The sequence below is a fragment of the Panthera pardus genome, unplaced genomic scaffold, assembly GCF_024362965.1.
Source record: "Panthera pardus isolate Hobbes unplaced genomic scaffold, ASM2436296v1 HiC_scaffold_2, whole genome shotgun sequence".
In the NCBI taxonomy this organism is placed as follows: Eukaryota; Metazoa; Chordata; class Mammalia; order Carnivora; family Felidae; genus Panthera; species Panthera pardus.
Window position 1 is genome coordinate 120,742,715 of NW_026526765.1, and position 27,517 is coordinate 120,770,231.

The 27,517-nt window shown below is 48.5% G+C and overlaps 1 protein-coding gene and 1 long non-coding RNA gene across 5 annotated transcripts in view; one reads left to right on the plus strand and one right to left on the minus strand.

Moving 5' to 3' along the window:
- The window catches only part of LOC109252230 (uncharacterized), a 340,134-nt gene extending 329,191 nt beyond the window's left edge, over positions 1 to 10,943 (minus strand). For 2 of the 3 annotated variants that reach the window (XR_002073895.2, XR_008423863.1), the window contains exon 1: positions 10,808 to 10,943. This is a non-coding gene — a long non-coding RNA (uncharacterized LOC109252230). Of the gene's footprint in view, positions 1 to 10,774 lie in introns of all 3 variants that reach the window. The other variant, XR_002073893.2, reaches the window with a different exon arrangement.
- Positions 10,944 to 13,130: 2,187 nt separating this feature from the next.
- SPRY4 (sprouty RTK signaling antagonist 4) lies at positions 13,131 to 27,174 on the plus strand. Of its 2 annotated transcripts, none has more exons than XM_019424550.2 (2): positions 13,131 to 13,334; positions 22,552 to 27,174. In XM_019424550.2, the coding sequence occupies exon 2, from the start codon at positions 22,601 to 22,603 to the stop codon at positions 23,498 to 23,500; it is 900 nt and encodes a 299-aa protein (XP_019280095.1). In that variant the 5' UTR covers positions 13,131 to 13,334; positions 22,552 to 22,600; the 3' UTR covers positions 23,501 to 27,174. The 2 variants fall into 2 exon arrangements, with proteins under 2 accessions (XP_019280095.1, XP_019280096.1); XM_019424551.2 differs by lacking the exon at positions 13,131 to 13,334 and adding an exon at positions 13,405 to 14,287.
- The last annotated feature ends 343 nt before the right edge of the window (positions 27,175 to 27,517 follow it).

Sequence of the window (27,517 nt, forward strand, 5' to 3'; positions counted from 1 at the left end):
ATAAAGGAAAGAATAAGAAAGAGGAGTGTTTGTAGAAGCAGGACCAGGATAGGAGTGAAGTGGGTGAGGTACCTAGGGCATAAAATTTATTTTAGACACTCACTCTCACGACCAATTCTGCATTTAGACAAACTCAAGAATGAGTACCTCCTTAAATTTGGTGCCCTAGACGCCTCCCTGACTTCACACTAGTGCTGCCCATGCCGAGAGTTTTTCCAAATTGTTCTAAGACAGAAAACTCTGCATCCAGAAATCCCATGAAGGATGAAGAAAAATATATTCACAAGTACTTACATCAGATTGAAACTGCAGAGGGCCTGGAACAAATATAGATCAACAACAAAGTAATTGCAGTTAGACTGACGCAAGACTTCTCAGCAGTCACAATGGAAACCAGAACGGTATCTTCAATGTGCTGAGAACAAAATGTTGTTCAAGGATTTTATTCAAAAATTTAAATATGAGGGTGAAAGAAAGGAATTTTCAACCCAGGAAAAACTGAGAGAATTTACTACCAACAGACACTGAAGGAAATTCTAAAGGCTGAATTTCAGGCAGAAGAAAAGCAATCTCAGACAGATGCTCTTATAAAAAGAAACAGTGAACAAAGAGATTGGTGGGTCTGTAATCCACCAATGGACAATACCTGTCCATATAAAGAAACAATAGTAAGTCTCTACTAAAAAAGAAAAAAAAAGGATAGAACGAAAACTCTGAACTACAAAAGAATATAAAGGGGTGAGAGGGGGAAGGTAGAGACTTAAGGATTTAAGTTAATCTAAGGTCCCTGTATTATATTGTTTAAGAGGGCAGAAATTGTGATTAAGTTTTAAACATCTAGGGGATCCAGTAAAAAAACAGAGAGACTGTAACTTCCAAAGCAATCCGTAGGAAAGAATCGGATGATTTTTTAAACAACTCAATCCGGGGCACCTGGGTGGCTCAGTCAGTTAAGCATCCGACTTCTGCTCAGGTCATGATCTCAGGGTTCTAGGTCCAAGCCCTGCATCAGGCTCTGTGCTGACAGCTCAGAGCCTGGAGTCTGCTTCGGATTCTGTGTCTCCCTCTCTCTCTGCCCCTCCCCCACTTGCCCTCTGTCTGTCTTTCTCTCTCTCTCAAAAATAAATAAACATAAAACATTTTTTAAAAAATAAAAAAACTCAATCCACACAAGAAAGTAGAAGGAAAAGCAAAAATAAAAACCAGCACACAGGGAAGGCCATGCATGTGGAAGGTAGGGGGTATATGGGAAATCTCCGTCCTTTCCTCTCAGTTTTGTTATAAAGCTAAAATTGCTCTAAAACATAGTCATAACACACACATATGATAAATAGCACAGGATAAGACAGAAAGAAATCTAATTCAGTCATTTTCAGTTCTTATATAAAAACATGCAAACTGAAATGTACCACTCTGCAGTGAAAACACAAAGCTTGTCAGACTGGCTAGAAATTAAAATCCAGGGCACCTGAGTGGCTCAGTCAGTTCAGCACCCAACTCTTGGTTTCAGCTCAGGTCATGATCTCGAGGTTAGTGAGTTCGAGCCCCACATCAGGTTCTACACTGACAGAGTGGAGCCTGCTTGAAAGTCTCTCTCCCTCTCTTCTGCCTCTCTCTCTCTCTCTCTCTCTCTCTCAAAATAAATACACATTTTTTAAAATTGTCCTTTTCCACATTTAGTGCTGAGCCTGCTTGGGATTCTCTCTCTCCCTCTCTCTGCCCCTCTCACATGCACTTGCTCGCTCTCTCTCAAAATAAGTACACTTAAAAAAAAAAAAATGTAATAGTGCTTGTTACAAAAAAAAATAAAGGAGTGAGCCTAAGTAACTGCCAAAGTTTCCTCCTGCTTTATCCTGTCAGTGTGATTTCTCCACAAAGTCAAACAGAACAAATTCGGTCATCTGAGGACAGTTTGATAAAGGAACTATTTGCAGACATGTGGCCAGAGTGTAAGGAAACTCAGGATAGTGCAACACTGTGGAACTGTGAAAAAATGGGCTTTGTTATCACCTCTAGGACTGAAGGGCCAGGGAACACTGGGCAAATCACCAGAATATATTCTGGCTCCTTCTAATCCATTTTCCACACTGTAGCCAAAATGACATATTCTCCAATGTGCATACTCACACACAAACATACACAGCTTTAATACTTTTAGTAGTATCCCATGATCCTTGAGCAGGATAAAACTACTAATCTTTGCACAGCCTCCGAAACCTTCAATGATCTGTTCCCTCTTCCCTATCTCTAGCTTTTTCTGGGACCAGAGTCCATTTCATTTTCAATTCTTTAGTCACAGTGGGCTTTATCTTATGTCCTTGGGTTCATCATGCATGTTCCCTCCTACCTCAGGACCTTTGTATATGCTGTCCTTGCCTGGAATACTTCTCCCTCCACCCTCCAAACCCACTTATCACCACTCATCCTTTTGGGCTAAACTCAGGTATCACTAGATATGGAGAGGAACGTCCTTCCCAAAGCCTCAGCTTCATTATATACCTTCAGGGTATTAATACCTCTCCTGCAGAGCACTTATCACTGCTGTCATTTTATGTTTTAAAAAATTTTTTCAAAGTTTATTCATTTTTGAGAGACAGAGACACAGAGCGTGGGGCAGAGAGAGAGGGAGACACAGAATCCAAAGCAGGCTCCAGGTTCCCAGCTGCCGGCACAGAGCCTGACATGGGGCTCGAACCCACAAACCACTAGAGCCTGTCACGGGGCTTGAACTCACAAGCCATGAGATCGTGACCTGAGCTGAAGTCGGACGCTTAACCAACTGAGCCACCCAGGTGCCCCTGTTGTCATTTAACATTTACATTTGTGCAATTGTTTGATGAATGTATGTCTCACTAGACTGTAAGCTCCATAAGGGGAAGAATGGCATCCTTTATACTCACAGATCTGCACAGTGCTTGGCACCTGGAGCCTCACAGAAGCTCAATAAATACTGATGAGTAAAGGAATGACAACATCCTCACTTAGAGAAGGGTGCTTTGCCCAGAAACAAGTGTTCCATACCCCAAGAAGCTTTCCCCAGTTTCACCACCCAATCTGCATTCATTCATTCAAAGATTATTTACTTGTCATTTCTCTATGTCAGAGAAAATTAAATGCAGCTGCCTTCAAAGGCCTTTCCTAAACATAAAAACACTCTCTGGGCTGTGTATATGGCAAGAACACGGTAGGAAAGCCTCCAAACCACAGCAGTGGATAGTGTTTCAGTAAACCTGGAGGACACTGAAGGTGGAGGACGGGGAATGGCTCCCCATTGTTGACCCATCAGACCCAGAGCAAAGGTAGATGGATTAACAATCAACCACGAGCCTTTCCAAGGGCCCTAAATGATGGATGGGGCCACAGCCAATGGGACCCAAGTGACTGAACTCTGGGCATTTTGGCGCGGTGGGCTGAAGGAGTTGAGTTTGGTTGGCTTCAGACAATTGCTAACCACAGAGAAACTCCTCTGCCTTAAAATTCCCATTTGGGAAAGAGACCAAAAGCAGTTCCTTTGATTAATAAAATCTACACCTTGTTGTCTGATTTGATTGACTTTATACATGGATGGTAATGGCTCTATGCCTTGGCTTCCTTATCCTCAATGAGGATGAAAATTTTTAGATTCTTTAAGAACATGAATACTCTTGATCTTGGGGTTGTGAGTCTTAACCCCACAACGGATGCAGACATTACTTAAAAATAAACACTTAGGGGCGCCTGGGTGGCTCAGTTGGTTGAGCATCCAACTTCATCTCAGGTCATGATCTCATGGCTTGTGAGTTCAAGCCCCATGACAGGCTCTATGCTGACAGCTCAGAGCCTGGAGACTGCTTTGGATTTTCTGTCTCCCTCTCTTTCTGCCCCTCTCCAGCTTGCACTTGGACTCTGTCTCTCAAATATAAATATACATTAAAAAACACTTTTAACAAAAACTTAAAAAAAAATAAATAGATAAAATGCCAACTCCTTACTATGGCCTTCGAAGCCCTGCAGGACCTGACCGCTGCCTATTTCTGCTGCTGTATCTCAAACAGCCCACCCACTAGTCCTTTCACTCCAGCAGCATAAACCTTCCTTCTGCAACTCACATACACGAAACCTGTTCCTACCTCATGGCCTTTGCACCAGCTAGCCCTGCTGCATAGAGTGCTCTTCCCTCAGATCCACCTACAGGTGCCTCCTTCTGGTCATTTGGGTCTCAGCTCAGTTACTACCACCCTGACTTCCCTACTACCCTCCCCTCCATGCTCGATCATGGCACCCTGTTTTATTGCCTCCATAATATCTATTGCTATCTAAAATTATCTTAATTCTTTGTTTGCTCCATTATTATCTGCCTCCTCTAACTAGAGTATAAATTCCATGAGAGCAAAGCCTCCTCTGTTCTGTTCACCCCTTGAATTCAGTGTCCAAGAACAGAGCCCAGCACACAGGAGGCAGTCCACAAACGTTTAAAGGAGTGGGTAAAAAAAACCCTGTGAGAGATAAGAACTACTATGTTTATCTGACTTTATAGATGAAGAACTTAAGGCCTACTGATGTTGGCTGACTTGCCCTCAGAGGTAGTAGGTAAACAGAGGTGCTGAGTAACAATTGAACCCACTTGTGCTCTTAATCACTGCACAAACTGAGACTCATCCCATGACGCATGTCACGATCATCTCCCTTCTATTCATTCTTTGCACAGAACCTGGCCCAAGAGCTAGACAGCAAGGGAACAGCGAAGAAAGCAGTGCAGAGAATGTGAATTAGTACAACCGCTTGGGAAAACTGGAAGTACTCACTAAAGCCAAACCAGTTCTCAGTGTATATCCACCAACAGATAAACAGGTCTTCAACAAAAGCCAGCTACAGGATGGGGCTGCTGGGCGGCTCAGTCAGTTAAGCGACAGACTTCAGCTCAAGTCATGGTCTCGCAGTTCATGAATGAGTTCGAGCCTTGCATTGGGCTGTCTGCTGTTCTCACAGAGCCTGCTTCAGATCCTCTGTCCCCCTGCCCTCCTGCTCCTCCCCAGGTTACGCACAAATGCACACACTCTCTCTCTCAAAAGTAAATTTAAATTTTTTAAAAATCTATTAAAAATCATATACAGGACTATTAACAGAAGCCATATTCTTTTTGATTTTTAATACTTTATTTTTAAGTAATCTCTATACACAACACGGGGCTCAAACTCATATCTCCAAGATCATGAGTTGCGTGCTTGACCAAATGAGCCAGCCAAGTTCCCCTAGAAGCAGCATTCTTTTTTTTCCCCTTTATTTATTCTTTTTAAGTAGGTTCCATGCCCAACATGGGGTTCAAACTCACGACCCCAAGGTCAAGAGTCACAAGCTCTACAGACTGAGCCAGGCAGGTGCCCCCTAGAAGCAGTATTCTTTCTTTTTTTTAATTTTATGTATTTATTTTGTGAGAAAGAGTGAGCACGAGTGGGGGAGGGACAGAGAGAGAGAACACTAAGCAGACTCCGCACTGTCAGTGTAGAGCCCCACGTTGGGTTCAAATCCACAAACCATGAGATCATGACCTGAGCCGAAATCAAGTCACAGGCTTAATCGACTAAGCCACCCATGTGCCTCAGCAGTATTTTTAAAACTAAACACTGGAGGGGCACCTGGGTGGCTTAGTTGGTTAGGTTTCCAACTCTTGATTTTGGCTCAGGTCCTAATCTCGAGGTTCAAGGGATTGAGCCTTCTGTCGGGCCCTGCTTGGGATTCTCTCTCTCTCCCTCTCTCTCTGCCCCTCCCCTGCTCTTGCTCCCTCTTTCTCTCTAGCTCTCTCTCAAAATAAATAAAAAATCTTAAAAAAAAAAAAAAGTAAACATTGGAAACAATATAAATACCCACCAATAATAGAAGGAATAAATATACTGCAGTACAACTCTATTTTGGAATTGTATATAGCAACAAAAAAGAAACTACAACTATATGCAACCACATGGATGAATCTCACACAAAAAAGAATCTACTATAGAATTCCATTTATAGAAAGATAAAAAAAATAGACTACATTAATCTATGGTGCTAAAAGTCACGACGGTGATTACTCTTGCGGGTGGAGGTGGGGAATGGTGATGGTGAGCAACGCGAGGAGCATGAATGTGGCTTCTGGAATGCTGGTAGTGTTTTGTTTTTTGACCTGTCCACTAATTCCACAGTTGTGCTCATTTAGTGAAAATTCACTGAGTTGTATACTTGATTTGTGCAGTTTTCTGAATGAATTACATGAAATTTACGTTGAATTGCATGAAATTGCCATCTTTGTACATGAGAAGTGGTTGAATATCGGCAATTTCGTGTGGTTCAACTAATATGTTATACATAAAAAAAAAAAAAAAAAAAAAAGATCACTAAAGAAAAGGGTGAAAAAATCCTATCCAGTTGAACTGCTTTGTACACGGCTCTGTAAAAAGTGGTTTTGAGAAAGAGCCTGTGCCTTCCAAGGGCTCCTTGGCAGGTGGTAAACAGGCTCAGGATGGTTGTAAATTCTTCCCCAGGGCCTGAGGCTGGTGCACTTGGCTGTGTACTCCAGAGTCCAGAGCCTGGGCCAGCCCCAGTGTGATGCAAGTCAGCTGCAGGAGGCCAGAATGTCCTCAAGCAGAGATGAGCAACTCCAGCCTCAGACCCAAGATGTCAGTATTCCTGGAACATGCCAGCCCTTGCTGGCCCTAGCCTGTGTGCTCACTGTGCCCTCCTTCCTGGGCCTTTCCATGGCTCCTGCTCTTCAGCCTTCAGATTGCCTAGAGAGGCTTTCCCCAACCTCCCTAAAGGGACCAGCTCAGTCCCCCATTCGCTGTCACCTCCCCCTATTATTCCCTTTGTAGATTTCACCAACATCTGAAATTGTTATTTTTTGGGTGTTTACTTTTTATTATCTGTTCCCATCATTACACTAAGCCCTAGGAGAACAGGGGATTCCTAGAATGTATTTACTGTTGTATCCTTGGGGGCTGGCATGGCACCTGGTACCTAGAAGGTGCTTAAATATTGGTTGAATGAATGAATGTGCAAGTGAATAAATGAGCAAATGAAGTGGCATAAATGGAGGTCAGGGGAGAAAAAAGTGGCCCAAAGTACAACTGTCAAGTCAGGAAGAAGGGCAACGCCCCCATCTCCCTCATGAAGCAAGATCAGGCCTCTGGAAAGTTGCTGATCCCCGGGGTGTAGACATCCATTCCTCATCCCTGTGTTTCTCCCAGGGTCCCCATTCTGTTGTGTGAAGGATACAGACATTTATGAGGTATTTACTGAACCATCCTATGGAGTAGGAATAAATCATCATGCCCATTATATAGATAAGGTTGAGGATCTAAAGAATCAGTAACTCAGGGCACCTGGGTGGCTCAGTCAGTTAAGTGTCTGACTTTTAATTTTGGCTTGGGTTATGATCTCACAGTTTTTGCGTTCGTGCCCCACATGGGGTTTCACACTGACAGTGAGAGCACGCTTGAGATTCTCTGTCTCCCTCTCTCTCTGCCCCTCCCCCACTCTATTCTCTCTCTTTCTCTCTCAAAATAAGTAAACATTAAAATTTTTTTTAAAAAGGACCAGTAACTCACCTGAGATCCATCAACAATTAAGTGGCATTACTTTGGGCATAGTCTAAGTCTGTCTGTCCCTAAAGCCAGAATTTGCCAACTACTCTACCACCTGATTTTTCAAGTTACTAGGGGATTTCTGTGATTTGCAAAAAAGGACCAAGGGGGCTATTTCTGGCATTTTTTCCTTCTTTCAGTGGTTGCTCTGGAGGTAGCTCCCACACCTGAAATAAACAGGGCACTTGCATTTTATGTGAACTTGAACTAAGGCAAATCTGAACCGTGCCGTATAAATATATTCACAAAAATCTTGACTCAGAAGTCCAAACTGATACCGTGCAAATCTGACTTCACCGTCACACCTATGAGGAAATTATTCTTGAATTATGTGAGGTCTTGTGGAATCCTTCTTTTGCATACCATTCTATAGCCCTGTTCGGCAAAGAGTGAAAACCAAGGATCTTTGAGGAAAACTGGGGCAAAGGAAGCCAGTGACCTGTGTTACCATAACCAAGTTAAAACCTTTAAAATATCCTGTTACACAGATCAAGTAGAGGACCACAAAAATAGCTGTGCACTTGGTTCTGAGCTAAGTTACTTGAAAAACATACTTCCCTCCCTTACTGCTCATAACAACCCTCTGAAGCAGATGCTAGGGCTATGCCCTCTTTACAATAGAGTCTTGAAGAGACTGTGAATAATGCAAAGTCACCAAGTGCTTAGTACCCCTTCCCCCTACTGATACAACAGAATCATTACTCAGCATACTTTCAGCATTATACTGGTGACACGTGTTCTATCGCCAAAATTCAAGAATCTATATTGGCCAGGGTTCAAATCAACTCTCTGATGAACTATTTAAAATACCCAGCCACACAGCTGAATCTAGCTTAACGTTTGTCCTGCAAAAATTGTACTAGTTAGGGGCGCCTGGGTGGCTCAGTCACTTGAGCTGCCGACTTCAGCTCAGGTCATGATCTCACGGTCCGTGGGTCGAGCCCCGCGTCGGGCTCTGTGCTGACAGCTCGGAGCCTGGGGCCTGTTTCGGAGTCTGTGTCTCCCTCTCTCTCTGACCCTCCCCCGTTCATGCTCTGTCTCTCTCTGTCTCGAAAATAAATAAACGTTTAAAAAATTAAAAAAAAAAAATTGTACTAGTTAAAGTAACAATGACGGCCACAGTATTACTGTTTTAACTATTTATCAGCAATGAAAACTTTGTTTACAGTTTAGGTTAGCCTTCTCTTTCCAAAGTTTGGAATAGCCCACATAAACGGACTCCTCTTAAAATTCTAACTCATTCCTTGCATGAACACGGCCGGGTGTGTTGAAGAATCATCTAAATGTATGCTTTGCACTTAGAATTCGCCAGATGCTGTTCTAAGTTATTTGTGTACATTTTTCCATTCAGGTTCCAGTGAACCCTTTGTGGTGAGTGCACCTAGTAGTTTTCATATTACAGAGGAGGACACTGAGGTATCCAAAGTTTGGGGAACCGGTCCAAGGCTATGGAGCTTATAAGGGTAGGAGAGGACTTCAGCAATCCGTGCTCCATGTCTGCACATGTATCTTTCAAGGTCTCCGGCCTTCAAAGCTGAAACCAATGAACACACGGAGCCAGAAAGCCTAGGAGCTAGGCCAGAAGAGAGCTCTAACTCAGGTCTGACACATCCTCGAGCACTCCTCAAGACCCCTTTCTACTTCTGAGCTTTCTGCCACTGAGACCAGCTTGGCTGAGGTTGCATTCTGCAGATCAGAACCGCAGGGAAGCTTTCCCCAGGGTCCCCAGGCTGTGTCCCCCTACTTTGCTCTCTGCACTCTCTGTCACATCACTGTAATTAAATCAGTCTTTGATCAATTATCTGTTTAATGCCTCATCTCCCCTACTTGATTACAAGTGGGGGGCAGTTAATCTGTTTAGGCTGGGGGGCTTGGCTTCCACTGCTTAGTACTTTATGTAAGGTTGAAAACTGTGAAGTGAATACAGAAATGAATGAGGGCGCTGATGAAGGTAACAGGGGGAAAGCACATCCTACCCCCCACCCACCTCACCCCTGACTGAAAGTTCTATAAAGGCAAAAATTGTATCTATCTTTTTTCCTCAGGATAACCCCACACCTGGCACTGTGCCTGACACACAGGGAGTGCATAAAAATTTTTGGTGGAATTAATAAATAATTAAGACATAGCCTCTGACTTCTTATCTGACAAAGAGAAAGGCTACGACTCAGCATACAGCTTTTTAAAGGAGCAGTACATAGGAAAACACACCGTGCACCCGCATGGCACACAGTAAGTGCTCCATGAATGTCTGTCAGTGAATTGGAATTCCTGCCTCTCCTAACTCCCACTAACTGCTCCAGGTCCTGGCAAGGCTAGGGGCTTAACAAGACAGCCAAGCCCAGAAGTGAACCCACTCCCTGGCCATGATCTGGTAGGGGTAAAGATGTTTACGTTGAGGTTGGGGTGATAGAACTATAATTAGCACAGGCAGGAATGCAGGGCCGTTAGGATTTGCCTCTAGCAGAAAAGTTATACCTGGGCAGGAGACAGCAGCTTTGGAATAAACAAAGTCAGATGAAGCAGAAGAGAAAAAAAAAGCACAGGCCTACTGTCCACCTAACCCAAAAGAACAAATATGGCACCTTCAGCCCATCAGGGGAGCAAACATTTTGCATCTCCCTGTCATCATTCACTCTGTCCCCTCACCCCCAGGCCACGGGCCTCTGGGCTGCTACAGAGGTTTAGAACACAAGCTAGAATGTGTCACGACCCTGCTTAAAACCCTTAAGAGGATAATATCTGAACTCCTCACCAGGCCAACTTCCACCTTACTTGCCAAGCTGTGGCCACAGAGCCCTACCATCAGCACTTCCACGTCAGGCCCTTTCCCCCCACAGGGCTTCCAACCAGGCTCCCTCAACCTCCCTCAGGCTCACCCATTCTCAGATTTCAGGTCTCAAGTCAGACCCCCTCCTGGCACTTATCACAGCCTCAAATTGCATGGTCTGTCTGTCTCATCCAAAGGTTGTGAGCTTCACAAGGGCAGGGAACACTGTTTCTCACCACTGAGTCCTCAGAGTCAGGATGGACTCTTACACAGAATGAAATGTGAATGAATGAATGAATGAATGAATACATACATACATACATACATACATACATACATGCATTTCTCAGAACATGCCCCAAACTTCTCTTTAGGTTCCAAATAGGAGCAGAATATAACCATCACTTACCTCCCAGACACTCTGGGATCACACTCTACTTACACATCAGAGGCTCCTCCCAGGCCAGGGCTGGGGGCTCCTCCTTCTCACCATCCCACCAAAGCTGTGCTTTCTTCACCTCATGCTTCAGGAAAGCTGGGAAAAGATCAGGAATGGAACCCCGTCTGTCTCTTGGCTAAATCCCCTAAAGAAAGGAAAGAGGACAGCAAACCCAAACTACTACCACCATCTTGCTTTCCTTTGATGGTTTAGAAAGGATGTTATTTACTGCCATCCTTTTAATTGTTCAAGCAAATCCCAGAGAGATCACTGGCTGCAAAATTACTGCTCCAACTTTCCTTGTTTAGTGTGCTTAAATGACTTAACAAAACACCAGGTTTTTATGTTTGTGATGCTGAGAAGGGGTGGTAGCAAAGTAGGGAGAGCTAGGTTGCAAAGATCTGGAAAATCAGCACTATATTCACTAGATCTTCCACTGAGCAGGTAAAGGACGCTTGGCCTCAATTCCTACATCTGACAAATGGTAATAATGACACTGAACTTCAGTACCTGCAAAGAGAAATCCTCAACAACTGTAATAGTCTCTACTGCCGTAGTAGAGTTTTTCTTTTGACTTTAAGTAAGGTCTTGGCCCTCAAAGACTGAGGTCCCCTAGGCGAGGGGGAGCTCTGCTCCCAGGAGCTGAGTTAAGTAAATCACACTGAAAAGCTACATCTGAGTAGTGAGAAGGCATTTTAGACTGAGACTCTGTAACCTTGAGTTCTACTCTGGGTTTGCAAAATGTCCCTCTGCAGCCAGTCTCCTGAGCCCCAGCCCCAGTCCCAGCCCCAGCCCCAGGCCAGATTTCTGGCCTGGACTGGGAGCCTTTCATTGGCTCTTTTGACAACAGCCAAGCACAGTCCTTTGGTGGCGTAGAAAGAAAAAGGACAGCTCACAACCTCTGGCAGTGAAGCCAGAACACCAGCAAGAGAAACAGGGGGATTCAGGCCCTGGCCCAGCTCACATCCCTGTATCAAAGCCACCCCCAACGCTGGACTTCCCCCTCCGTGCCCCCCAGGCTACAGCATCCTCCTTTCCTGGGTGGAGCTGGGCCTGAGGCTGTTGTGAGGGCTCCTCGCCTTCACAGAGTCAGGCCTAAAGGCTGGGGCTTTTCTTTTCAACGGCCTAGACTGATGGGATAACCCCATCAGCATCGTTAACTGCAAAGAAAGGACCCCCGGCCATTTCCATTTCCTCTGCGGCTCAAGAACCCTGTTGTTATTTAATCCCATGGCTACTCCGGCAGCATCCTCGGCTCTGCCGACTCCACCCATCCACCTGGCCAATTCTCGGCTGTTCCCGTTTCCCCGGAAGGGCGCTGATGGGGATGATGGAGAAAAGGCTCCTACTGGAGGAAGGGGCCATAGCCTTCGGTGGACATAGGCTCCTCAGGGTTGGAAAAGGCACGGGGGTGGAGAGTGAAGCAGCTAGTGAGGGCAGCCAAGGGCGGGCAGGCGCCAGGGCACTGCGGACAATACACTGGGGCATGGAGGGCGTGCACTGCAAGGCGAGAGCCTGGTCTCCTCTAGTTGAGTAGCCAGCGTCGGTCGGGGGAGGGTACTGGAAAAGGAAGAGGTCTCTGTCTTGTCGCTGTCCACGCCCAAGAAATGGTGGGGTGGGGGGTGGGATGGTCTGCACTCACTCAAGGGAGACTCAGACTTAGTAATGGAACCAGATGCACTCAAGCAACCCCCACTATGCCCTTCAGTGCTACGGACATTTGACATTTTAATTTTTGGTAAGCGTAGTTTCAAGACCCCTCCCCCCACCCGACGCCCCTAGGTTAGAGAAAGGGCCACAGCAGGGGTCTTCCCGTCTCCCGCCAACACCCCCCCCCCACCACGCCCCGCGACAGCCTGCGGCAGTTCGAGATCCCAAGATCTAGGTGTGTCCTCCCCACCCGGCTCTCCGCCCAGGATTCAGAGGCCTCAGTGCCCCCCGCCCCCCAACGACACTGACGGTTCCTGCCCAGGCCCGCAGTGGCGTGAAGGTGGCCTTTACCTCCTCTCGCAGGCTGGGAGGGGGTACAGCCCGCGCAGCTGAGCCAGCTGCAGCAGTCGCCGCCGCCCTCCATTCATTAAAAAAAAAAAAAAAAAAAAAAAAAAAAAAAAGGCAACAACAACCTCCACCCCTTTTTGTAAAAGAACGACGGCCTCAGAGGAGCTAGAGTCAGCCCCAGCAATCAGGGGTTAAGTCCTTTTCCGGCCCCCCATTCATAAAAAAAGGAGCGCGGCGCATGCGCGCGCGGGGTCTCTTGTGCCCACCCATTCATAGAATCGCGAACGGGGCGCGTGCGCACTGGAGCTCCCTTCCCTCCCATTCATAAAAAAGCCATTTTCCCAGGCAGTGGTTGCAACACCGCCGCGGAGGCAGCGAGAGGAGCTGACAGCGCGGAGCTGGCGCTGCGGAGCGCAAGGAGCCCTATCGGTTTCTCCCGCCGACGTCTGCGAGGACAGCAGCGTCTGACCCGCCCGGGTTCGGAGATTTATACAGGCGTGGAGCAATGCTTATGGCTCTGCGGCTCCTCAAAGTAAGTCCCTGGCCAGTTTCGGGATCCGAAACTGCCCCCCTCTGAGCCGCGACGCGACCTCCCCTTCGGCTGGGGCAAATGGTGCGCTATTTCTAGGCGCGCCTCAGTGTTCCTTTCCTCTCCCTGCGCCTCCTTGAGCCACTGCGGTGTGCCGCAGCTCCCTGACGCCCTCGGCTGGGCCGGCACGGCGCCGGGGGTGTTCACAGCCTGGCACCGGAGTTTCCGACCCCGGGGCATTGCCAAGCCCGGCTTCTCCACTCTGCGATTCAGGAAGCCCCGTGCGTGTCCCGGGAGTTTGCCTCTGGCCTGGTTTCTTCCCTCCTCCTGCCACCACCCGCCTCGAGCGCTGGAACAGGAGGCTCTGGGCTCGGTCAGGAGCCACCTCTTGGGTCCGGCGGGCGCTCTTGCCCTGGGCGGCTTGCCCACCCCGGGCTCCGTGCCCACGGTGCCAGCTCTGCCCAGATCTTCCCAGCCCACTGCAGCGGCCTGTGCTCGACGTAGGTTTTTCTTCTCCCGTCGGAGCCGTGACGGACTGGGTTTTCTACCCTTCTGCCTCCCCCTCCGATGGTCAGCACGGGGTTGGCCCGGGACTGGGCATTTCTGCTCCCTCTCTTTGGCGAGGCGGTTCCTCGCCGTCTGACCTTTGCTCTGCTGCTGTATTTTATGCTGTGCAACTGCCTTGCAGTTGCCTTTCCGTTTCCCGGCCTCTGCAGGGCCAGAGGCACCTCGGCCTCCTCGTGCCTCCCTTCTCGGGGCACCGAGCTGTGCCAGGCCCTGGGGCCGGGCCGCGCTGGGGCTGTGGTGGGGGCTGAAGGTGCGTTTACATAACGCCGGGCGTGTGGGAGCTGGAGGAAGAGGTTGCGTGCGTAGGAGAGATAAGGCTCCCGCTTTCCCTCCTTCCTTCTTGGTGGTACCAGGCTTGACATCACCGAGAAGAGAGGAAGATACAGACGGTACGTTCTGAAAATTCCGAATCTCCAAGGCCACAGGGGCACAGAAGGGGGCGGGGGGGGGGGGCAAAGGCGGGTTTGGGCAGTAGGGTTGCTGAAGCTTGGCTTCATCACTGGGGCCAGAGCTGTGCCCAGTTCCCCCTCCATGCAGACGATCAAAAGGCATTTAGACAGTAGCTACTCTTGTGCAAGAAGGCGATTTCCCAATTCTCTTTGATTGGGGCTGGGGGTTGTGGGCAGAGAAGGCAAGAGAAGCGAAAATGGTTGCACAGCTTGAAGGCTGAGCCTTGGGCGTTGAAGGAAACTGGGCTGGAGGGGCTGGATGGTGAGGAGAGGGGAGAGCTGCTGGCTGCCTCATTTAGCAGCTATGGATGGGCATCCATATTGCCAAGTCTGGGTGAGGGCAGGAGGCTGTGCTCTGGCACACTGAGGTTCCGAGGATCCCTCCAAACATGGTTAGTGCTGAAAGGAAAAGTGTGGGTTCAGTGGGGTACCCAGATCCAGTGGGAACCCCCACCTTCCGAATGCCTCCAAATCAGTGGTGTGATTGTCTCCAGTTGGAGAGGGGTGGGAGCTGACCAAGGCTCTCCAGTCTTTCTGACGAGCCTCTGGGGGATACAAAGCTGGAAGATGAAGGCCTAGAGTATTGAGGAAATATGGCGTTATCAATCTCTTAATAAAGCTCAGTCTGGCCTGACGCCCTACCCAATACTGCACTGGTGATTTCACAATGTTTAGAGTTCTCTGGATCTTCACACGAATGGAGCATAAACATCTGGAATTTTCAGTTTTTACTTTAGTTTGTGGGTGTGGGGTGGACTAGGAAAGGGAGGGCTGCAGTTGACCCCTTTAGCTCTCAGTCTCAGCAGAAGGGTGGGAAAGATGTAGACCTGTCCAGTGTGAAATGGAGTTTCCTCCCTTTGCCAGCCCTTGGGAGCAACCTCCCTTGCCAGCAGGCTTCAGGCAAATCCATTAATGTGAGCAGTGCACACACTGACCAACTGAGATGCATTTGCCCAGTACCTGGTAGGGAGGGGGCATTTTGATGGCAGATTTCTGAAATCTCCTTGATGGACAAATGTTTGTCAGTTAAAGTGAGGAAGACTTTTCATAGACATCTCTTAGTTATTCTTTTTTAGATTCTGAACCCAGGAGTCCTTCCCCTTTTTGTAAAGTGGAAATCTTCTGGTTCCCCTGACCTTTTCCAGATTGCCATCATTTTGAAATGGCAACACTTCCTAAAGTTTTGGTTGGGCTTGGTGGGAGGAGACAGAACATAGACAAGAACGATTCCTAGCTAAAGCAGGACAGAAACTGGGGGACGGGGATCATTTGGAGCTCACAGATGTCCTTTTTGTTTTAATGCTTCCAGAATAGATGGCGAGATGGGGCTCTTTGGAATTTCACCCTCTGTCCAGTTCATATTCTTTACCTACCCATCCCCATCCCCCACTCGGGTAGCCTCTGCCCAGAGGTTTGGCTGACTTGAATAACAAATGAAGGCAGGCATTCAAAGCAAAATTTAAAAGTGAGTGATTTAAAAATAAAGGGAGGAAAAGACATCCATTAACGCCTCAAGAAGTGGCCCCTGAGGTGTTTTACTCTGCTTAATACTTTGGGAGAACACGTAGGGACTTTCTTCCAATTCTGATGCTAAGTCCCTTGGTGCGACCTCTACTCCCCAGTGTAGGGCCCCCTGAGGCATTTTTCTTTCCTCAGGACATCCTTTTGGGTAGGACTCCTTATTTGGAACAAGGAAACTTGAGAAGGAGCCCCCTTTCTTTTATTAGAGAAGTTGTGCTCTTAGAGAGTTAAGGCATTTAATGTGGTTCTGAATCCAGGGTGCCTGTCATCTCACCGCTAACGATTTGGAAGTTCCTTTGTGAGGAACACTGAGAGGATTCTTGCACAAACCTCTGAATTTAGGGATATAGTTGAAAATGTTGGAGATGGGATATAGACAAAGTGTTCTTAAGTGGGGGGGTGGGGGGTGGAGGGAGGGCAAGAGTGAAAAGCTTCCATCTCCTGGCCAACCTGGATCTCCCTGATAGAAGGGAAAGCAGTGCCCTACTGGGCAATTTTGCTCTTTCAAAAGAGCCAGAGGAAGAGGTGATGAAAAGCAACATACAGAAGTGTATTAGTCCTTCCAGACTAAGCTAGCAGCCAGGTGGGAGCAGATGACTGGCTAGAAAACCTGCTACCTTGGGCCTTGGTCTCTCCATCTGCAGAGTGGGGGGAGAAGAAACTTCCCCAGGGGGCTGGGCTGCGCTGCTTATCACTACTGGGCACCTAGGATGAGGAGCTGGTTGTAAGGGAGCCACATCCTACACAGGAGGTGTGGGGTGTTGCATGATGTAAGAGGTGGGGTATTCTTGGCTCTCAAGGGTCTGGGGCCACCCTGTAGATCCGGACAGCTGACAAGGCTGGGGATGTATCCGGGACATGTGGCTGTGTTTAAGAGGCTCCACCATTCAGCTGTGATCATGATTGTTCTTTCCAAGGACAGTCCGTGGAGGAAGCAAGGGCACTGGGGGAGGAGCACAGATGTGCTGGATCTAGTGGAGGAGGGAAGGGGCCCTTCTGGGGCAGGTGGCCATTTGCAGAAGAGTGGTTTCCCTTGTCCGGTAGTCTTTCTTTTTCTGGATGGGAGAAGGGGATAGTCATCTCCTGCCCCATCCCAGGAGTAAGCTAAAGCCTAGTTTTAGAGTCTATTATTAGAAATCGATGGTGGAGGATGGCAAGACAAATGATCTTGGTGCCCGTGAGAAGGGGGCCTTCCCTTGGGGTCTAGGTTTCTGGTCCCCTCCAAACTTCGACGTGGGCCAGGAGTTCCCAAACTGTGCCGATGGCTAACAAGCTGCTTCTAGCCCCATTCTTTCCTCACTCTTGCCTTCTATTACCTCTTTAAAGAAATATGAGCAGACAAGGATTATGGGGTTAATATTAATATACAGTGAAACCAACATTTGAAGCCACCTAGGACAGCCCAGAGCCTAGTATAGCAGGACACTTTCCAGCTCATCCCTGTGCTGGCCTTTGGTGCTAGCTGACTCGTTGTGGACAAGAAAGAGAAGAGGGTTGGGAACTGCTAGCTGGTGCTGAGACAAAGGGATGAAAAGCAGCTGTTTTCTCTTGTGATCTCTAACGGTTTATGGCTAGAGGTGAGCTCCTTAGTGCTGGTGCCCGGTGCCCGAGACGGATGGGAGAGCAGCAAGGTTCTCGGACAAATCCAACTGCGGAAGTGCTTTGTTTTCCCACAGGGGCAGTTCTCAGAGATGCAGAGACTGTCTTCCTCAGTGGGGTACAGGGAAGGCAGGTCCCTGGCTTTCCTTATACCACACACACCACCACCCCCCCCCCCCCCAAAAACACCTTTTAAAGTCTTTTTGAAGCAGTAAGTCATTATTTGATTGGAGTTTAATTAACTAAACTGGGATGTTGTCACAAAGAACTAAGTGGTAGTGGTGGGCGGGCTCCCTGCAGCCTAGAGACCTTTTCTTCTGAACTGATAAAGGGTTAAATAGCCTTCGCTGGGAGAACCTACCGAGACTGAATGGTGCAGAAATTGCCCATTCATTCAGAGCCTCTTGCCAGTCTGTCATTTGCTGACCTATAGTTTTCAAAGCACAACTGTCAGGTTTTCCAAGTATTTCCCAACTCCTCTTCCCAGGGTAAGTCAAGGGGAAGGGTGGATGGGTGGCGTGGGCATTTAAAACGCCACTTAATTCTTTTCAGCCAGCCTGCTTTGCAAGGTCTGCATCCTGACGCTCAGCCCCTCCCACAGGTACAAACGCCACAGACCACCAAGTGGCAAAGACAGGACCTTGTGCTCTGGGCTTTTCCATATCCTGCTGATTCAGTATTCTAGGACTCTCTTCTGGCTTCCTCTTATTTCTTCCCTTCCGCACAGACCTGGACCAATAAGCCCCATCCGAGAAAGTGCCCTAGAGACCCTTAATTTAAGTTCAACTGTGTACGAGGAAGGAGAGGGGATTCCCTCCCATTCCAGGGCTTCCTTTTAGGGACTTTGTGGTGAGACCCATCTGACTCTACGAAAAATAAAAATGAACACACTTAGTAAAGTAGCGGTGTATGAGACGGCAAAGAAAACTGAAGTGGAAACGAAGGTAACTTGAGCCCTGAGCCTTCCTGTAATGACAGATTTCAAACCCCCAGCCTCCACTCTGAACAGTGACAATTCCCTGAACTAGGGGCTCATCTGATGTAACCCCTGTCTGGCTTCATTTCCCTGCTGGCTTGGTTAAGAGCCCGCGGATGGCCTGATGAGGCTCCCGAAGGGCTAGTGGCCAGACTGGGCAGGGGGAAGGGGGAGACGGACTAGTAGAATTCACAGCTGTGAAAGTGACTGGTGCTTTCCTGTCTTCACATGAATACCTAGCCCTGACTGTTGGTCAGGGCTGTGGGGCTGACATTGCAGGCTCTGGAGCCTCTCCCTGTGTGGGTTCGAATCTTGCCCTCATCACCTACCAGCGTTATTCTTCATTTCTTCCTTGCGAAATGGGTGTTATCCTCCAAGGTGATGGTGTGAGGATTAAATGAGAAAATCACTGAGGGCTTAGCGCAGAGAGCCTGACATGAAGGTATGTTCATAAATATCTGCTCTTTCCACAATTATTATTATTTATTATGAGAAGTTGTGAGTGGAGGTAAAAGTTTCCTCATGCTAATCCATAATAATGCCACCTAAAACTTGATAGAGGTGCTTCTCTGCCTAAGTGGAGTGCTGGCTTTGTTTCTCTGTCCACAGTCTTCCAAATTGGCCATCAGTCTTCCAAAGAGCCTAAATGAGGCAAAGCCTCCTCTCTCCTATTTATATTATAAATCTCTTCCTTCCTTGCAGGGGAAGCAGAGAGTACATATTAAACTGCACTTAAGTTCCGTCAGCATTGCTTAGACTGGAGGATGGGTGTGTCCCAGTGAGTAGAGCTTGATCTTCTAAACCAACTGAGGGTTGGGTTTTTTGGTTGGTTTTTTTTTTTTTTGAGACTTCATTTAGCTATGCTGAGGGGTTATCAAACAGGCTGCCCGGGAAGTAGTTTTTCTTTGTCAGCCAAATGAATTCAACCCTCCTGTGGAAGTCCCTGCTAATGGGGAGGTGAGGAGGCAGTGAGGCCTGAGGAGGTTTTTGAGCAGTACAACTCTGAGCCAGCCACTGTTTTTTTGCTGAGCTGGTGTCCGGAAGGAATCGGACATCAGAGTTGTGATAGGGAAGATGCATTTTGGAGTATGCCTGCTGGAGCCATCTTGGATGCAGCATGTCCCAAGAGAGCTGAGTCATCGTGGACTGAGCTCCCAACCCCATGTCTGGCCCCAACTACAGGCCCAGATGTTGACAGCTACCTCTGGAGGGTGATGGGAGCCCGCGAATGCCAATATCCCCATTGCCTGCAGGTGTTGCGCCCACCCTGGCATCCTGGTGGGACTTTTCCATTAATCTGCCTTCTGATTCCAGGGCCTATCAAAATCCCTGAGCATTGCCCATGCCTTTTGCTTTATCCACAGAAAAATGTGGCTGTTTTTAAGAGCCCCAGGAATAGAACTGGAGAAAGAGGAGTGGATAATCTTCTTTTCCCTTACTTTTTCCAACAGCATGGCAAGTCCCAGCCCCCAGACCTAAGAGACAAAAAGCCCAACTACATGGGACAACACAGCCTTCAAACTGCCACTGACAGTTTTGTTGGCAGGACCCTGGGTATTCATGATCTGAGCTTCTGGAACAAGGGAAATTGTGCTTTGTCATAAGGGGTTCTGGCTGCAGCACCTCTTGGCTGGCACCAGAGATCCTTCTCCTGTGCCTCCATCAACATTTTCCATTCTTATGCTCAGTCACACCTTTTCCTCCAGGCAAAGTCCCTATGGTGTGGACCCAGGGTCTCCTAACCCTCTTCTGTCAACCCCAAACCCATTTCTAGAAGCAAGGCTATGGAACCCCTGCAAAGAATAAGTGGACTCTGCTGGGTGGTTGGCCTGATCCTTGGAAAAACTGTGCCAGAGATGCTTATTTGACATCCCCACCCCCGATCCAGCCTTGACCACAGGGCTCCCCACAGGAGGCTGCCTTGGGAAATGACCATTCTTGGTGGCAGACCCGCCAGACACTTAAGGCTAATTCTGCCACAGGAAAGTCTCCCATTTGAAGAAGATGCTCACTCCCCCTACATCTGAAGGGAATGTGGAGATAGGAGGCAGGTGTTGCCATTAGGCAGACTTTCTCCAACATGAGAAAAACACAGAAATCCCAGCATCTTTTAAGTAGGTAGGGCCACGGGAGCAAAGCCAATAGTACATGGCCCTGTGCAAATGGGAAATATCCGTTGACTGAACACTGAACCTTATAGAAAAGACTTCATGCTTTTCTGCATTTACAGTGTAGAGGACATACAGATGAGAACCCTGTGGATAAGTTCCCTTTTATCTACTTCGTGAACTTTGCATCTAGAGCTAGCTCTTTCTTTTAGACAGGTTAGAAAGCATCTATGAAAGCCCTCTGCCAACAATTTAACCATTTCTGATACTGTTTGAACTGTTTCCAAGTAGGGAACCATAATATTGAGTTGCCCTGAATGCCTTTTCCCCTTCACTGTAGACATGGGTAAATGTGGATGAGTCACCTGAGGCAAGGTGTGACTGGACTATTGGGATGGGCCCACCGTGTACCCAGTTTGGAAGGGGGGGTGGGGGTGGGGGGTAAGTGGCAGTGGAAACCTATCCACCACCTGCCTTCTCAGGCATCCCCTTTGAGGCCAGATGAACTTAACAGCAGAAGTGCAGGGTCGGCTCTCCTAAACAACATTATTAGCATCGCGAACAAGCATTTACTAAACCATACCCTGTAACACGTTAATCCAAAGGTCTGTTCCTTTTTTAAAGACCATTATCTTTCCCTTCTACCCAACACCGTGTCCTGTCTCACACCCCCACCCCCTGGTGGACTCTTCCCAGAGTCTAATTCTCTTGGATTCCAAACCAGGTCCCCTTGGGCAGAGGTCTTGGCCTTCTGCTGCTATTTCTTTAAATTGATCTCCAGCCGAATTCCGAATGTAAAGGTCAGCAGGCGAGGAAATGGCACTTCTAATAGAAAACAATGTGCACTTTCTAAATTTGAACCAAGCCGTTTCCGCTCTTTGATTTAAGTGACTTCCTGGGGTTCCGTGTCAGGCACTGCAGTTGAATCTCTGGCCAGATTCCAACTTAAAATTGCACTCTCTCGGTGAAATTAGAAACTGATCCAGAGTTGGCTTAGCTATTCTAGTAAATAGCATTTAGGCTGAATGTTCGGCTCAGCACTTGGAAATGGGTGATGTGAGTGCCCCTCGAGAGGATTTCCCATCCAAGTTGTCAGAAGTGCACCTAGCCGGGGGTTATTAGCCACTGGAGGTTGCTGCTCTTCGAAGTGCTGGTAATAAGTTAATATCTTGGATGTGTAGGCATCATATGCAGCCTTTCCTTCTGTGACTATCTGGAATAAAGGGTTTTGTTTACCCAGCTGATACACGATGGGAGCACACAGGGGCTATCTGTCTTGGTCATTACATCCTCAGCACGATGCTTGGCACAAAGTCCTTTTGGTGTTCAGGAAATCTACACTGTTGCTCTCTGGGGTAGTGACAGATTACTGCCAGGCAAGATGCTAGGCACTGGATATGCATTTTCTCATTTACTTCTCACAAGAACCCATTTCACAGATGACAAAAGTAAGGATACAGAGGTTACAGAACCTTACTTCTAGCATCGCTGCTAGGCAGGGGTGAGAATTCAAACTTGAATCTGATTCCAGAGCCTGTGTGTATAACCACTGGACTCGCTAAAAAATGGAGCGTATTTCACAGTTCCAGGAATGAGATCGGATGGGCTAGGTTTGAACTCCTGCCGAGTTCTGTTCATAGTTTTGCGTGCCTTTGGACAAGTTACTTTGAACATTAGTTTTCTGTAACTAGAAAAGGCATAATAATAGTAGTCACATTTTAGGGTGAAGAGTCCAGGACTGTGAAGAGTCAATGACATAATATATATGGTGCTTAGGAGACTGCCTGGCTCACATTAAGTGCTGAATAAGTGTTATTTTTACCACTTACTATTAATTGTTATTATTAATCATCTAAGCCTGGATGCTGGAGAGTCCTGAGGGAATCGGGTTCCCATTTCATTTGGACTCCCAAGGACCTGATGGGGGGTGTGGGTGTTAACAGGCCAAGTACTGATGCCTGGAATCCGCTCTCTCTTCCTTTTCCCCACCTCCCACCTAGGGCCCCTAGAAGCCTGTTCCTCAGCACAGTCCAGGACCTCTCCAGCCCCATGGAGCCCCCGATCCCACAGAGCGTCCCCTTGACTCCCAGCTCAGTCATGGTCCAGCCCCTACTTGACAACCGCATGCCCCACGGCCGCCTCCAACACCCACTCACCATCCTCCCCATCGACCAGATGAAGACCAGCCATGTGGAGAATGACTACATAGACAACCCCGGCCTGGTGCCCCCCATTGGCCCGAAGCGGACCCGGGGCGGGGCCCCAGAGCTGGCCCCGACGCCGGCCCGCTGTGACCAGGACGTCACCCACCACTGGATCTCCTTCAGCGGGCGCCCCAGCTCTGTGAGCAGCAGCAGCAGCACGTCCTCTGACCAGCGTCTCTTAGACCACATGGCACCACCGCCCGTGGCCGACCAGGCCTCCCCCAGGGCTGTGCGCATCCAGCCCAAGGCCATCCACTGCAAGCCACTGGACCTCAAGGGCCCAGCAGTCCCACCGGAGCTGGACAAGCACTTCTTGCTGTGCGAGGCCTGTGGGAAGTGTAAGTGCAAGGAGTGTGCATCACCCCGGACACTGCCCTCCTGCTGGGTCTGCAACCAGGAGTGCCTGTGCTCAGCCCAGACCCTGGTCAACTACGGCACCTGCATGTGCCTGGTGCAAGGCATCTTCTACCACTGTACCAACGAGGACGACGAGGGCTCCTGCGCTGACCACCCCTGCTCCTGCTCCCGCTCAAACTGCTGCGCCCGCTGGTCCTTCATGGGCGCCCTCTCCCTGGTGCTGCCGTGCCTACTCTGCTACCTGCCCGCCACCGGCTGCGTGAAGCTGGCCCAGCGCGGCTACGACCGCCTGCGCCGCCCTGGTTGTCGCTGCAAGCACACGAACAGCGTCATCTGCAAGGCAGCCGCCGGCGACGCCAAGGCCAGCAGACCGGACAAGTCTTTCTGACACTTTGGGTCGAAGCCCCCGTGCTGCTACCCCTGGAACTCGGTTTCCTTCTGACACCTGAGAAGACCACAGCGAGGCCAGAGGTTTTAGTGTCCTGAGGCTGACCTTGCTGGTCTGCCCCACTCCCCATCCTCAGCTTCTGAAGAAATGAAGACCACCACCACCCCCCCTCTCTTCCCCAAAAGGATGAAGAAGCACTTTGGGTGTTTTTCAGGGTCCCGGAACTTTGTGGCAGACAGTGGCAGGGGCGTGGTGTGGCTGCGGGGCAGGGGGGAGGGGGGGTGTTCTTTTTCAGAAGACGGAACACAGATGTGGACACATATCCGGAAGTTGCGGCTGCTTGAATGCCTTCCCAGTTCCTCCTCCTTCCCCCTCTCCCCCTACTCTTCCATTCTCTTTGGCTGCCTGGGAGGAATCATTTACTGAGTGACCAGGGGACCTTTGAAGAAGACCCCTGGAGCCCTGACTTTCATACTTCTCCTCCCCCACCCTCCACCCCAGTTTGTCCCAACGCCTTGGGGAAGGCGGAGAAGACCCTGGTGATCCCTGTTGTATATACTTGGGAGCCCCTGAGAGCCAGGGAGTCCAGGCCTCATTCCTCGCTCTGCCTCCCTGGAGCCACAGATGGACTTAGGAGCCACTGCACAGTGCATTCCTCCCCTCCAGCTTCATCACTAACTCTTGGGGGTGTTCAGCTCGTAACACCGTCCTTCGGTTCTTACCGAGTCACAGACTCACCTGCCACTATGCGTCCCGTGTTCTCTCTACCTAGATCCTTTCCAGAAATTTCACGGGTAGAGAAGGCCGGGGCGGCACATGCGAGACCAAATATCATTTTGCCAATGAGTCTGAGACTGTGGTCTCTGGATCCAGTCGTTATGTTTTTATAGAACAATTAAACCAGATGCTATAACGGTGTTTTAAAGAGAAATAATAATAAAACACTTGGCTTCCTTTTGGGCCACCCCCAGGAAGGGCTGATTTCAAAATCTGGGGGGCGAGCAACCTCAAGGAACACAATCCCCCTTCCCACCAAGAAGAGGATTTTCACAGCAAAGAAGAGAGACAGCACCTCCCATTGGCAGAGCAACAGTAGGGCCGAGCTGGGTGTGGGTTCCTTCTCTTCTGATTCTGCTGCTTGCTGTCATAGCCTTTTGTGTACAGTGATGTGTCTGTATCTTTAATGTAAATAGACAGATGACAAAAAAAGAGTCTATTTTAGTGCTAGGAAGCCCTGGCGGGGGAATAAGAAAGCAAGGGGGGGTGGGGATTCTCCAGGGGCTTCTTGGGGGATTGAGCCCTGCTTCTGTGCATGGCCACAACACCCCCTCCCAACAGCCCCCAAAGACGTAGCAACTCTCTCTCTCTCAAGGTGCTAAAGGACTCAGCGCAGCACGTCCAGCGGGTAGGTACTTGTTGCATGCAAAAGCTATATTGTGTCTGGTCCTTCCTCCCCAGTTGTTGTGTGGGGGGTCTTTGCTTCGTGTGGTATTTTGTGTGTCCTCCCACCCCCATGAGAGGAAGTGGCCTGGGTGGGAAAAGCTACCCCAGGTGAAACTGGAAGCATGTTAGGCAGAGCGTGCACAGCGTTTCCAGTTTGTTCTGTAGGAACAGAACCACCTCCAGGATGGAGGCAAGGAGGCAGGTAGCTGTGATTGGCATGCACCCACTGCTTCTCTAGGACTTTTTTTTTTTTTCCTTCTTGAAGACTAGTAGTAACATCTTATGATTTAGAATAAGTTCCTCGTAACTGTAGGTATTTATTGATTGGAGGAAAGGAGGGGAGGGTCTTATCATTTTAGGCTTTATTTATATAACGTTTGCTAGCTTGTAAAATAGGAAATATCGCATCTGCGTTTTCTAAGGCTGATTCGTGTAGCTACCCTTGCCACAGTCGTGATGGATGTATGGATGTTCTTGCACAAATAGGAGGGAATGGTAGGAAAAACACATTCAACCAACCACTTCTACTAACTGAATGTATCAGATGTGTACCGAAGGGACTGGAGATGTTTTCCTCAGAATAGGTGTGCAGAGGTTACCCCCACAATGGAAGGGCACGCGTCCACTCTTGTTGGCGAGGCCTCAGAACTTTTCCCAGGGTCCCTCTCTCAAAATGTCTCCATGGGGAACTTGACCCAATGGCAAGTTGCACTTTGGTGATCTTGGTGTTCTACACACCCATTCTGTGGAGAATTAATTTACATAAGCTGTGTATACACACACACACAAACTACACACCTACCCCACGACCCTCTATCTACACAGACCCTGTTTCCTGGCAAACAGCCTCCTGACCCCTGACGAATCCTGACTTTTTGTGTACATAGTTATAAACACGGATTTTTCTGGTTTTGGGTTTCTTTTTACTTTTTTGCTTCCCCATTTTGGCTTGTTCTTTTGGTTTGCATTTCACCTGCTAGATGGATGTGTGCCAAGCTCCCGGGGTCCCCTGTGCTCCATGGTAAAGGGAAGCCATGTAGCAACTTTGGTTCTCCCAGCTCTGTTGCAGGGCAAGTCTTTGGCATGTTTTTCTCAGCTTCTTGGCATAAGAAAATGAAACTGGCTTTCCTGGGGGCCAGTCAAGGTCCACTGAGGAACACGTTTTGGTGGGTGCTGCTTCTGGCTGATTGTTTCTGTCACCAACGGCTGGCTTGGCTGGATTGTGCCTTGTCTTGACGTTTTTGGAAAAGAGCCAGTTGGTTCCTGCTTCTGTTCAGCCTGGGTGGGTGGTGGTTCTGCCTCCAACTGGGGGTAGGGTCCACAAGCATGGGTCTAAGACGTGTCCTAGTGGACCTTGGCTGCTCCTGCCCTGAGGGTGGGTTTGTGAAGGTCCAACACTCCAAGAAACCCTGGGGAACTGGCTCTGCAATAGCAAAACCCTTCCAGATGGATGGCGGGGTGCATCCAAGGCTTCTCACAGTTCTTGGTTGGAAGGAGGTAAAGACCAATCCCTGCTGTTGGCACGGGCCCCTTCAACAACAGAAACGGAAGACCTTCATGTGACATGTCAACTAGTCCTTTCAGTGTTGTGGAGTCTGTGTGGGTCCCCAACGTACATTGAGTGTGGCCCAGTTAGATAATGACTTGCCCAAGGTTGCACGACATGGAAAGTATTGGTTGGAACTGAACACCCAGATCCCATCGCCTCAAAGCTCCATATTCTCCACCCGTTGCCCCAGGAGATGTCTGATAGAGTGTGGGCCGCACAACTTTGCACTGTACAATTCACTAGGGCATCTCACAAGCTTGACCGGCCTTTTGGCTCATACCTTTGGTGAGCATTCTCCTGCCCTCCGCTTACTGTGACAGTTGATGACAAATCTTGCGCTGCCATTTTTCGCTGTGGGTAACTCCCGTGTGGTGTCTACCTTGCTTTCTCTTCTCTACCCCACAGTTTGGTTTCGTGTTACAAACAAAAGCTGTTCGAGGTTCCCACCCCACCACATTCTTACTTCATTTTCCCTCTTCACTGTAGCCCCTTCTCACCCCACAACAAAAGTTACCACAGAAGGTTTCCTTTGTATAGAATATTTATTTTGAAGCTCTATTTTAATAGTATTTATTTTAGAAAGTCTACTATTGTAAGAGTTCTTCTGTTTGTGAAGAAAAACAAGTTAAAAACTGAATGTACTGATCTAGAAAATATATATAAATATATATTGTTAAATATACACAGGACTGCCGTTTCTCATGTGTTTGTGTGTTCATACCCCCGACCTCCTCACCCAGCAAGACCCCGAGCTTGTCAAAAACAAGTGGAAGTGCGTACCCCAGCTCTGGCAAGACGAAGGGTTAGAGGGAGGGGGCTCCTTGTGCCAGAATGTCCCTTGTTCACTTCCTTGTGAAGCTGACTTCTGCCAGGTGCTGCTAAATCCTCCCCTATGCAGGCGTGTATTTGTAACCCATGGATGACAAAACTCAAGAGAGGCAGTGGAAGTGGGAAAGGGTCCTCTGACCTGCCCAGTTCACAAAAATTCTGTAACTTTCCTTTTGGAAAGCGCTTGGTGGTTTTCT